Here is a 12783-nt window from a genome sequence, read left to right as displayed (position 1 = left end):
GGGATCGGGGTGTGGTCCCGAGTTTCTACCGTGGCTTCCAGCTTTGCGTCGCTCCCAGGAACCTTCCAACGCCCTCAGCCCGTTTCCTGGGAACGGTGCAGGCCGTGCGCCTCGCTTTCCCTCAGCCGGCCTGGCCCGCGAGAACGTTCTGACGACCCCGGCGAACGCCCTCCACCGTCCGGGGAACGCTCTTATCATCCCTGGTTGCCAACTGCAGAGCAGCGGCGGGGAGCATGAGGGACTACGACGAGGTGACCGCCTTCCTGGGCGAGTGGGGGCTCTTCCAGCGCCTCATCTTCTTCCTGCTCAGCGCCAGCATCATCCCCAACGGCTTCAACGGTATGTCAGTCGTGTTCCTGGCGGGGACCCCGGAGCACCACTGCCGGGTGCCGGAAACAGCGAACCTGAGCAGCGTGTGGCGCAACCACAGTCTCCCGCTGCAGCTGCAGGACGGCCGCGAGGTGCCTCACAGCTGCCGCCGCTACCGGCTCGCGACGATCGTCAACTTCTCGGCGCTCGGTCTGGAGCCGGGGCGCGACGTGGACCTGGACCAGCTGGAGCAAGAGGGCTGCCTGGATGGCTGGGAGTTCAACCAGGACATCTACCTGTCCACCATCGTGACTGAGGTGGGTATGTGAGCGACCCAGTATCTGCATCAGTCCCCCTCGAGACTGGCAGTGCCTGGGTCAGCCTCCCCCACTCCTCATCAAACCTGGCCAGCAGTCACCTGGGTTATACTTCCAACACAGGTGTGCAGCCCAAGAGAGCAGGACTCAGGCTCATTCCCCATGGGTTTGTCTCGTAGGGAGGGGATGAAGAAGGGAGAAGGGAAGCAGTTGTCAACTGCCTTTTCCTCTGGCAGTTTCACAAAAGACGAAGTTGTTTCCCAAGAGCCTAGATACCAACAACCCCAGGCTCCCCAGATGGACAGCCTGAGTCAAGTTCCTGCCGTAGGCATGAGGAGGGGGTGTGGGGGATGCTGCTGAGCCACCTGTAGACACAAAGAAGAGTGTTGCTGCTGGGCAGGGCATGGGCAGGTATGGTCTGTTCCCTGGCCACAGGCTTCTGGAAGCATCACGGGGTCTCCTGTTCTGCCATACAACTATGGTAAGGCTTGGGTCCTGTCCTGAGCCTCCAGTTTCTCTAAAAAGGAGCAGAAGGCCTCCTGATACTGGTGGAGTACAGGGAACTAGAGGAGGCATAACCCTGGCCCCAGGGCACTCATGAAGGGACAGACTCACAGAGACCGTCTGAGCATAGGGCCCAGTGGTGGACAGAGGCTCCGGCTTATGCCATTAGCCCCTTAGCATCCTGAGTGGTTTGGTGGCAGGATTTCTAAGTTTCAGCAGTCAGAATACACACGTACTTTGTCCTCTGCATTTCCTGCTTTGCATCTGGTAAGGGCCAGGAGATGCTACGTCAGGGCACATCTCCTTCTGAGGAGGGTATCCTCACAGACTACTTTCCTGCTATTAATCAGGCAGATAGGATTCCCAGTTTCTGGCCCATCCTCTGCGCTATGTGAAAACCTGAGCATGGCCTCTGCTAGTCTTTTATCCCCTTCCCCAGCACAATGTGGCAATAATTAGACACCATGTCTGGCCTTGTGCTGAACACCAGGCTATACACATCTGGGGTGTGGGGTCTGCTTTTGAAGCTCAGATACCCACGGGGACACTGGCTGTGTTAGAGAGAGCTAACATCAAACCTGGTTAATAACAGGGTTCTGGAACCTGAATTCAAATACTGACTGGCTTGTTGTGTGACCTGGGGCAAAAAAACGGCCCTCTCTGTGGGGATAGCAGGGTGAGGAACTACTCTAAGAAGGGATGATAAATTTGAAGTGAGTCTGGAAATATGAGCAGGACTTGTCCAGGCAAAGAACATGGAAGATTCTGGGAATGAGATTTCATAGATCAGGGTGGCTTGGAGTTCAACGGATGGCAGGTGAGGCTAGAAATGCCTACAGGGGCCTGTCCACAGTGGGCCTTGTAGGAATGTTGAAGAGTTGAGTATATTCTGAGGACAGCAAGGAAATAGTAAGGGTTCCAAGGAAGGGGTAACATGGTCAGATTTGTGTTTTTAGAAAGAACTGTGTCAAGCTGCTATGAAAATCAAGAAGACCAGTGAGGAAGCTGTGGGAGTTGCCTTGGCAAGAGATGGGTGGTCAGCTGGGAGTGGTGGCTCTTGAGTCTATAAGACCTGTAGAAAGTGGGCTCAGCCTATGGAGCGCCTCTGGATTCCCCCAGCATTGGTTCCATGCCTACCTTGGGCCCTGAGGTGGCCGTGCTTCTCTGGCTTTGATCCCCTAGCAGGGGCTCCTAGTGCTTACCCACCCTCTGCCCACAGCCTGATCCTGAGGGATCCAAAAGTAGGGGCCAGCTCACCCCACCTCTGTTCCTGGAAGTGTGGTCAGCACCTGAGTTGGAGCTGGCCCTACTGGCTGCAGCCCTCCTTGACAGCTGGGTTGACCTGTCTCTTTCCCCTTCTTTACTGGTTTTGTTCACCTCAGGGTGTGAGGGGTAGGTAGCTGCTGGCTTACAAGTCCATAACTACCCCTGTTGTACCCTGCTTACAAGGGCCTGTGGACACCTCTGGGGATGCACATCATCACATACTCACACACATGCACCAGGATTTGCTTTTTTCAGCAGCCTTTCCCTTCCTTGCTTCCTGTTTAGGTGCTGGGAGTAAAATAAAAGGCAAAGGAGCACTAGTGGTTGGGAGGAAGGAGGGGAGAAGCATGGAAGTGAGTAGGGTGGGTGGTTCTGCCTAGAAAGGTGGCACAAGGAGGAGCTCTGGAGTCAGACAGGTGGGTCCGTTCTGACCCCACCCCCAAGCACTGGGCTGACTTCAACAGGTTGCATCACTGCTCAATCAATGCCTCAATTTCCTTATCTATAAAAGGGGACACAAGCAAATGGAAAGATGCTCAACATCATTAATCATTAAGGAAATGTGAATCAAAACCACAATGAGATGTCACCTCACATCCATTAGGTTGGCTGCTATTAAAAACAAAAACAAAACAGAAAAATAACAAACAAAGATGTGGAGAAGTTGGAACCCTCATGCACAAAAATGTAAAATGGTGCAGCCACCATAGAAAACAGTGTGGCAGACTCAATAAATTAAAAATAGAATTATCGTATGATCCAGCAATATCACTTCTGGGTGTATATTCAAAAGAATTGAAAGCAGGATCTTGAAATATTTGTATACCCATGTGCGTGGCAGTATTATTCACAATAGCCAAAGAGGTAAAAGCAACTCAAATGTCCAGCAACAGATGAATGGATAAATAAAATGTGGTATATACATACAGTGGAATAGTATTCAGCCTTAAAAAGGAAGGAAATGCTGACACAATGCTACAACATGAATGAAACTTGAGAACATTATGCCAGGTGAAATAAGCCAGACACAAAAAGACAGAAACTGCGGCTTCCCTGGTGGCGCAGTGGTTGAGAGTCCACCTGCTGATGCAGGGGACATGGGTTCATGCCCCGGTCCAGGAAGATCCCACATGCCGTGGAGCGGGTGTGCCCGTGAGCCATGGCCGCTGAGCCTGTGCGTCCGGAGCCTGTGCTCCGCAATGGGAGAGGCCACAACAGTGAGAGACCCACGTACTGCAAAAAAAAAAAAAAAAAAAAAAAAGACAGAAACTGTATGATTTCACTTATATGAGATATGAAGAGTAGTCAAACTCATAGAAACAGAAAGTAGAATGGTAGTTGCCAAGGGCTGGGAGGAGAGGGAAACAGGGAGTTATTTAATAGATATAGAGTTTCATTTTGCAAGATGAAGAGAGTTCTGGAGATTGGTTGCACGATAATGTGAATATATTTAACTCTACTGAACTGTACACTTAAAAATCGTTGAGATGGTATATTTTATGTTGTGTGAATTTTATTACAGTTGTTAAAAATGAGAATCATAAGAATGTCCAGCTTATCCAAGTTGTTGGGAGGATTCGATGAGATCATGTGCCATGCTATATCCCATAGCACCAGCAAAATGGGCATCATGGGTGGATGAGGAGTGGAAAGGGAAAGACCTCATCACCTCTGGCTGGGCACCATGGGCATTGTGGGAGCTGTTCTGAAGTCCAGGTTGCAGCCAGTGTAATGGGTGATGAGACTCGCTGGAGGCAGAGCCCCTTTCCCAGGGTGGAATTCTAGGGCCCAGAGAATAGGACACAGGTCTGAATCTACTGTGCCAGGGGGAGAAAGGGCCTCAGCTCCCCAACAAGATCAAGCCCAGGGGCCCTGAGTAAGTTCTCTGCATCTCTCTGACACCATACAGGTAGAGGGACCACCCTCAGATTGTCTCTGCTTTATACCTCTGAAGGGGTCTCCTGATGGGCATACCCTCTGGGACAGAGAAGCCCACCTGAGCCAACCCCCTGACACTTTCACAGGGAAGACGGGTCAGCCAGGGGCCCAAGGATGGCATGTTCTGCTGTGGAAATGCCTTTTAGAGAATGCCAGGAGGCGGAAACCTGGTGTCTGAGTTGGGAACTGTGTGGGTGCGTCTGCCTATGTGTATAGGTGTATAAGGTAGTTTCCTTCCTCTAGGAACTCATGGGTGGAGCTGCAAGCAGCTATGCCCTTCACCATGATAGAACGTCCAACAAAGGGCCTGGGCCTCTGGAGGCACTAGCCTTGTGCTGTCTTTCTTGGGACCTGGGGTCAGGGCTTGGACAGAACAAGACACACTGATTCTCCACCCACAGCCCAAAGGTATGAAATAGGAACAAGGGAGCCTTATCCTCTGCTAACAGGGTGCTTATGGGGGGCACTAGGAGCAGCGAAGGCGGGAACGATGAGACAGACTGAGCCTGGCATCTGACTGACAACTACATGGGACTCCATGTGGCAGCTTATAGGGTTGTACCCCTTTTGGGGCCTGGGTGGGCTCTGCCAAAGGTGAAGAGTTTAGGCTGTTATCTTTCCATCAGGCCTGCAGGCTGCCTTGGAATACTGCTGGCTAGTGTGAGACTGGCAACTTGGCTGTTGGGACAGCCTGAATATTAACCAAGTTCACAACCCAGACCTGCCCTCTGGCAGATTCCAAAGGGGATAAAGTGGGGACCTCTGCCTCCAGCCAGTACCAACAGACTTATTTCCAGTCAGTGCTTCAGAAAGAGAACAAATAAAGGAGACTGAGGGGCTTTCCCTAGCTCTGGCCTGAATTTGCTTCCCTGTTTGTTTATCAGCTGCCTCACGCCAAACAGTTTGCCTGTTGCCTCTAAGCTCTGTTCCTCTGACAAACGCCACCAGGATCTCAGAATGTGCCTTTGTTTCGAGGCTGCTTCACCCAAACCTCCTGCCAAGTTTCTGGACAAACAGATTTTGTCCATCTCTCCTGGTGGGCAGCAGAGCCCTCACACTTTGTCCAAGAGGTAGGGTGGTGCGTTGACAAAAACAAGACTTGGCAGAGCTGGTCAGAAGAGCTTCAGGTGCCTCGGGCTTTGGAAGGGACTGTTATTTCTTCTTTGTGACAGGATATTCGATTTATATTCAAGGCTAACACAGGCCTGCCTTGTTATCTGAAGCCTTGGTATCGTTTTAAGCATGTCTGTAGAGTCCAAAAAAAAAGGCAGGGATCCCCATTTGAAGCAGAGAGAATGGAGGCTCTGGGGAAAGGCTTGGCTGACTCACATGCCCTAGCAATTGGCACAGACAGTCCAGGGCTGGTGGCTCCTGCTCTGTGTTTGCAGGACTGGAAGGCAGGTTCATAGTGGCACCTTCCAGAGTTGCCCCTTGGTGCTATGTGGCTGGCACAGACCCCATCCTATTTGCTCTCATTCCCAGAGTGGAGCCTGGTAGAGCTGTGCTGGATCTAATGTCAGGATGCAAGTGGGAGAGCCAGGTCCCTGAGTGCCCCTTCTTCCCTCAGGCCCCTCCATTCCCATCCCCACCATCCCATTTAAACTACCTGGGTCTTCTGCTTTGGCTCCACCTCTGATGACCACAGAACTGAGGCCTCTCCACCTATGGGTGCTTTTTCTTTACATCTAATATAAAGAAAAAAAGATACTGAGAACATTTTAGGATTTAGCCTCCCTCCATCTCCTGAGCTCCAAGTTGCAGAGGCTAATTCCTGGTGAGTGCAGCCAGGAGACTGGGGGATCCCATCCTCCACTCAGCCCACATTAATATAGTGGCGCCTCTACTCCAGGTTCCACAGGCTGAGAATATTGAGGCCCTGGTTGCCCTTGTCCCAGCTTATTGTAGAATGGAGATTCCATGCCAGGAGAGGCAAGCCAAAAAGAGGGATGCTACCACCTCCAACCAGCCTCTAACTTATAAGGCAGGGGGTGTCATTCTGTGGGCACTTTCCCTTCCCCCCAGTCCTGGAGCAGGGACTCAGAGATTTTCCCCAGGGGAAAAGTAGTCCATAACAACAGAGGGCTCTGAAGCTGTCCCCACAGGAAATAACTTCATTTGAAACAAGATGTGCAGAAGTTGAAGCCTAAGCGTGCTCTTTAAAACAATGGAGACTGTGGTAGTAAACAAGAGGAGACTGGTAGCTCTGTTTGAGCAACAAGCTAACCCACAGGGCAACTAGATTACCAGAGAGAACCAGAAAAAGAGACAGCTCAGAGCAGTCAGAACAAACCTCAAAGATTTGCCTCAAAACTACTCCTTCAAAGGGGCTTGAATTTAATTGAACTAGACTATAGAATGATTTGTGCCCCAGGGCATTGTTGAAAACAATAAAGGAATGAACCAGTAATTGGTGGAGCCTAACAGCTAGGTGTGATATCAGCAGAGGCAAACAGCTTAATAGAAAAACTGGGGAAAGAGAGAGTCAAAAAGAGCCCTGCTAAAACCGTTGTCATCCCAGGGTGACTGTGTACATGCCCAAGGCTGTGCCCTCTGAGGAGCAACATCAGAGGCTTCACACTGCAAGGGAAATAGTCTTCACTAAGGGTGCAGCCAAGTCATTAAACAAATAAACAAACAAACAAAAACAAAGACAAGCACCCCCAGGGTTGGGAGGGCTGTTCAATGCCCAGAGTTTCCACAATATATTTCCTGAAATGTCCAGTTTTTAACCAAAAATTACAATACATGCAAAGAAACAGGAAAATATGACCCAAACTCAGGGGGAAAAAAGCAGGAAATAGAAATTGCCTGAAAGGGCTTAGATGTCAGAGCTAACAAAAACTTCAAAGAAGCCATTATAAATATGTTCAAGGAACTAAAGGAATTCATGCTTTAAAAAGTAAAAGAGGGGCTTCCGTGGTGGTGCAGTGGTTAAGAATCCACCTGCCAATGCAGAGGACATGGGTTCAAGCCCTGGTCCAGGAAGATCCCACATGCTGCGGAGCAACTAAGCCCGTGCGCCACAACTACTGAGCCTGCGCTCTAGAGCCTGTGAGCCACAACTACTGAAGCCCACGAGCCTAGAGCCTGTGCTCTGCAACAAGAGAAGCCCATGCACCGCAACTAGAGAAAGCAGGCACACAGCAACAAAGACTCAACACAGCCAAAAATAAATAAATTAATTTATTTTTAAAAGAGCAATAAAAAAATAAAAGAAGGTATGATAACAATGTCCCATCAAATACAGAATACCAATTAAGATATAAAAATAAAAGTTATAGGGCTCCCCTGGTGGCGCAGTGGTTGAGAGTCCGCCTGCCAATACAGGGGACGCGGGTTCGTGCCCCCGTCTGGGAAGATCCCACATGCCACGGAGTGGCTGGGTCCATGAGCCATGGCTGCTGAGCCTGCGCGTCCGAAGCCTGTGCTCCGCAACGGGAGAGGCCACAACAGTGAGAGGCCCGCATACCATAAATAAATAAATAAATAAATAAATAAAAGCTATAAAAAAAAGAATCAAATAGAAGTTCTGGAGTTGAAATATACAGTAACTGAAAGTTAAAAATTCACTAGAGAGCCTTAATAGTAGATTTGAACAGACAGAAGAAAGAATCAGCAAATTTGAAGACAGAGCAATGTAAATTATATAACCCAAAAAACAGAAAAAGGAATGAAGAAAAATGAACAGGGTCTTAGAGAAATGTGGAACACTATTAACCAGACCAACATGTGCATAATGGGAACACTAGAAGAAGAGGAGAGGAAGGAGCAGAAAAAAAAATAGTGAAAGAAATAATGGCTGAAAACTTCCAAAATTTGATGAAAAACATTAACCCTCACAGCTCAGCAGCTCAACTCCAAATAGAAGAAACAAAAAGAGTTTTACACACAGACACATCATGGTAAAGTTATTTACAGTTAAACACCAAGGGAAATTTTTAAAACAGCAAGAAAAATAGGACACATACAAGGAAACCCCAATAAGATTTATATTTGGCTTTTCATAAGAAACAAGAGAGACCAAAAGGCAGTGGGATAACATATCCAAAGTGCTGAAAGAAAAAACACATCAACCAAAAATGTTGTATCTAGCAAAACTATCTCTTAAAAATGAAATAAAGACATTCGCACACACAGACACACGCACGCATGCACACACAAACCTGAGAGAATTTCTTGCTGCCTTACAAGAAATACTAAAGGAAGTTTTTCAGGAATAATTTTTTTTAATTCACAACTTATTCTCTGAAAACTACAAGGCATCTTTGAAAGAAATTAAAGATGTAAATACAGTAAGTCCCCTACATACGAACCTTCAAGTTGTGAACTTTCAAAGATGTGAATGTACGTTCACGTGTCCAATCACATAAGGCGTGAGTGAAACTGCAGCTTGCCCTCTGTCTCGCATTGCTGATGATCTTTCAGCTCTACCATCTCCCACCTCCTCTCCTTCCTCCAGTCAGTAACTCTTCTTGCCTGTTCACTCCATGCCAGCCCCTGTATGCCAGCTGTTGTACTGTACTACTGTACTTTTCAAGGTACTGTACTGTAAGATTAAAAATGTTTTCTTTATTTTTTGTGTTTGTTATGTATTGTTTGTGTGGAAAGTATTATAACCCTATTACAGTACAGTACTATATAGCCGATTGTGTTAGTTGGGTACCTAGGCTAACTTTGTTGGACTTACGAACAAATTGGACTTACAAATGTGCTCTCAGAACAGAACTCGTTTGTATGTAGGGGACTTACTGTAAATGGAAAGACATCTCACGTTCTGTTCATGAAGCAGAAGACAATATTGTTAAGATGGCAAAACTCCTCAGATTGATCTACAGATTCAATACAAAAGGTGTTCAATATCATTAGTCATTAGGGAAATGCAAGTCAAAGCCACAAGGAGATACATCTTAACACCCCTGGGATGGTTAAAATTAAAAAGACACACAATAGGGACTTCCCTGGTGGCGCAGTGGTTAAGAATCTGCCTGCCAATGCAGGGGACATGGGTTCGATTCCTGGTCCAGGAAGATCCCACATGTCGCGGAGCAACTAAGCCTGTGCGCCACAACTACTGAGCCTGCACTCTAGAGCCTGTGAGCCACAGTGACTGAGCCCACGAGCCACAACTACTGAAGCCCACACACCTAGAGCCGGTGCTCCACAACAAGCGAAGCCACCGCAATGAGAAGCCCGCACACCGCAACGAAGAGTAGCCTCCCCTCACCGCAACTAGAGAAAGCCCACATGCAGCAACAAAGACCCAACTCAGCCAAAAAAAAAAAAAAAAGACACACAATAACAAGTGTTAACAGGAATATGGAAAAATTAAAACCCTCGTTCATTGCTGTTGGGATTGTACAATGATGGAGCCACTTTAGAAAACATTTTTCAAGTTTCTCAAAAGGTTAAACATAGATTTATCATATGACTCAGCAATTCTACTCTTCATATATACCCAAGAGAAATGAGAACATACGCACTTGCAAAGTCTTGTACACAAAAGTTTATAGCAGCTTTATTCATAGTAGCCGAAAAGTGGAAACAATCCAAATGTCTATCAACTGATAAATGGCTAAATAAAAGGTGGTATATCCATACAATGGTATATTTTTCAACCATAGAAAGGAATGAAGTACTGATATTTGGTACAACAACATGGATGAACCTTGAAAACATTATGCTAAGTGAAAGAAGCCAGTCACAAAAGACTATATATTGTATGATTCCACTTATATCAAATGTCCAGAATAGGCAGATTCATAAGTATATTAGTGATTGCCACAGGCTGAGGAAAGAGAATGGGAAGTGACTACTAATGGGCATGGGGTTTCTTTCAGGGGTGATGAAACCATTCTAAAATTAGATAGTGCTGATGATTGCACAATTCTGTGAATATAGTAAAAACCACTGAATTGTAAACATAAGAATGAATTTTATGGTGTGTAAATTATACCTCACTAAAGACCTTATAAACAAAAAGAATTAAGTAGCCAGCTTTTTCCCCCCAATGGTCAGGAAGTTTCCAGTTTTAAGTCTGCAACTAAGTTATAAAGAAGAAATTGTGGGTGGATATATATACTATTATTAACTAACTACTACTTCCTCTTCTTCCCCCCAAATGAAAAATATAACTATAAGAGAACACATAGAAATCCATTCTTAAATGAACTATTGCTAGTTTTTCATTCACAACTGTCTCTGAGATTGAAGTCCATTTATAAAGGGATTTTACACCTTGTGGTAAAAGCTTTTCTGGTTTTTAGTCATTGAATAGAAAGTTCTCTTTTCTAACAATCTCTTCTGCCTAGTCAGGTTTAAGTATAACCTGCTTTGCTTATTCATTAATGCTGTTTGTTATAAGTCATGGTTTTGGTTAGGACAAAGGCATGAGATCAGTAGAAAGGGAACTACCATTTAATGAGGCCTGTAATGTGTCACTGTCAGACACACTACTTACATTTCCCGTCCAATGCTCATAACGACCTCAAGAGGGAGTAGTATTGTCACCTCTTTGAAGAGGAGAAAACAGGCTAATGGAGGTGAATGAGTGGCCCAAAGCCACACAGCTGGAAGTGGTAGAACCCAAGAGAGCCTGTGCTCTTTGCTCAACATCAGGCTGCCTTCCAGAGTTCTCAGTTCTATGCAGGTCACAGGGATACACTTATCTTTATGGTCCTTTATGGCTTTGGTAAAGGCTAAAATTGCTAGACTTTGGTTACTTGGAGAGTTCAAGGTTGAGGGTGATTTTCAAAGGACAGTGTGTGAGGGACTTCCCTGGTGACGCAGTGGTTAAAAATCTGCCTGCCAATGCAGAGGACACAGGTTCAAGCCCTGGTCCGGGAAGATCCCACATGCTGTGGAGCAACTAAGCCCGTGCGCCACAACTACTGAGCCTGTGCTCTAGAGCCCGTGAACTACAACTACTGAGCCCGCATGCCACAACTACTGAAGCCCACCTTCCTAGAGCCCGTGCTCTGCAATAAGAGAAGCCACAGCAATGAGAAGCCCTCACACTGGGACGAAGAGTAGCCCCTGTTCGCTGCAACTAGAGAAAGCCCGCGCGCAGCAACAAAGACCCAACGCAGCCAAAAATAAATAAATAAATGTAACTTTTTTAAAAAGACAGTGTGTGATACCACACATTTCCAAACTAATTTTCCATTACTCCTAATTGTTCAACATTCATTCATCGACAATTTGTTAAGCATCTACCACGTGCCTAGCCTGGTACATGCATTAGTTATCTAGAATGATTATATGAATGTGTTCAGGTTTTAGAACTCTGTCCATCTGGAGAAGGTTGAGCAGGGGGTGCCTCTTTTCCTCTCTAGCCAGAGAGCACAGTGGCCCAGAACAAAGCCCACCCCACCGCAGACGGCTGGGCTCATGCACGCACATGTGCACACCTGGTCTGTCCTGGTAAGTATGCTTGACCTTGAGCTTTGTGGAGGCAGTGACCATGTCTGCTTTGTGCCCCATACACAGTCTGGCCCAGAGCATGTGCTCAGTGATGGTTGAATAAATGGCTAAGCAATTCCTTTTATCAATCCACTAGAACTCAGGCTAGTCACTTCATTGCCCTATGCCTTCATTAACTCATTTGTAAAATGGGGATAAAGAGAATACCCATTTCACATGGCAACTTTGAGATCCCATGAGTAATACAAGGCACACAGTGAGCACACAATACACTGTACTTGTCCTTCCTATTATTATTACTGTTGAGGGCATGAGACACATATTCTTCTAGGCCAAGAGTGACCTCACATCCCCTATTACCTTGTGATGTGGTTTTTTGTTTTTTAAAGCAGAGCTGAAGGCTAGATGGCCCAGCCAAATGGAGCTTACTCTGCTCTGTTAGAGAACATTGGTCTAAGACCTTGAGGATGAGACAGACACAGTAATCCTGTGAGAGCACATCCAGTGCCTCAACCCGGCACAGTTTGGGACATTCTACTCTTTGTCTATGGTGTGTGTGGGAATGTGGGTTATGTTTCAGTAATGGTAGTATTTGACCTTAAAGCACAGCTCCAGAGCGATGCCAGGCAGTTCCTCACCAGGCCATCAGCCATTAGCCTCTGAGCTGACTGTGTGTATGTATGTATGTTTGTATGTGCATGTGTGTACACACATGTGCAGAGACCCACGGGACAGTTCTGTCTCATCAAGGAAAAGACTGTCTCCCACTGGTCCTGCCATGTCATTGTTAACCACAGGGAGTTCCCTGGGACCTGGCTATTGAGGCCCCAAGATACAGCCCTAGAAACCCCAAGGGACTGGGGCAGGCAGGGCCTGGCCTCCTTAAGAATAGCCCCGTGGAGAAAACAGCACCCCCTACAGGCTGGCAGCTGATTTATTGGACCCCAGTTCCATGAGCCGCAGCCAAAACTTTATCTGCCAATCTTGTCGTATTACCAGGTCTCTTGCAGCTTTTGAAAAGACTCTCTGG

At 46.9% G+C, this 12783-nt stretch overlaps 1 protein-coding gene across 1 annotated transcript in view; it reads left to right on the top strand.

Moving 5' to 3' along the window:
- Nucleotides 1-233: 233 nt before the first annotated feature.
- The window catches only part of SLC22A4 (solute carrier family 22 member 4), a gene marked incomplete at its 5' end in the record, with an annotated part of 47684 nt that continues 35134 nt past the window's right edge, over nucleotides 234-12783 (top strand). The window contains one exon of the mRNA XM_079701867.1: nucleotides 234-626. Coding sequence (XP_079557993.1) covers nucleotides 234-626 — 393 coding nt within the window. The remainder of the gene's footprint in view (nucleotides 627-12783) is intronic.

The sequence above is a fragment of the Hyperoodon ampullatus genome (assembly GCF_949752795.1).
Source record: "Hyperoodon ampullatus genome assembly, chromosome: 4".
NCBI lineage: Eukaryota > Metazoa > Chordata > Mammalia > Artiodactyla > Ziphiidae > Hyperoodon > Hyperoodon ampullatus.
Note: the sequence above shows the minus strand (reverse complement) of the source record. Positions and strands in the feature narration are given on the sequence as shown.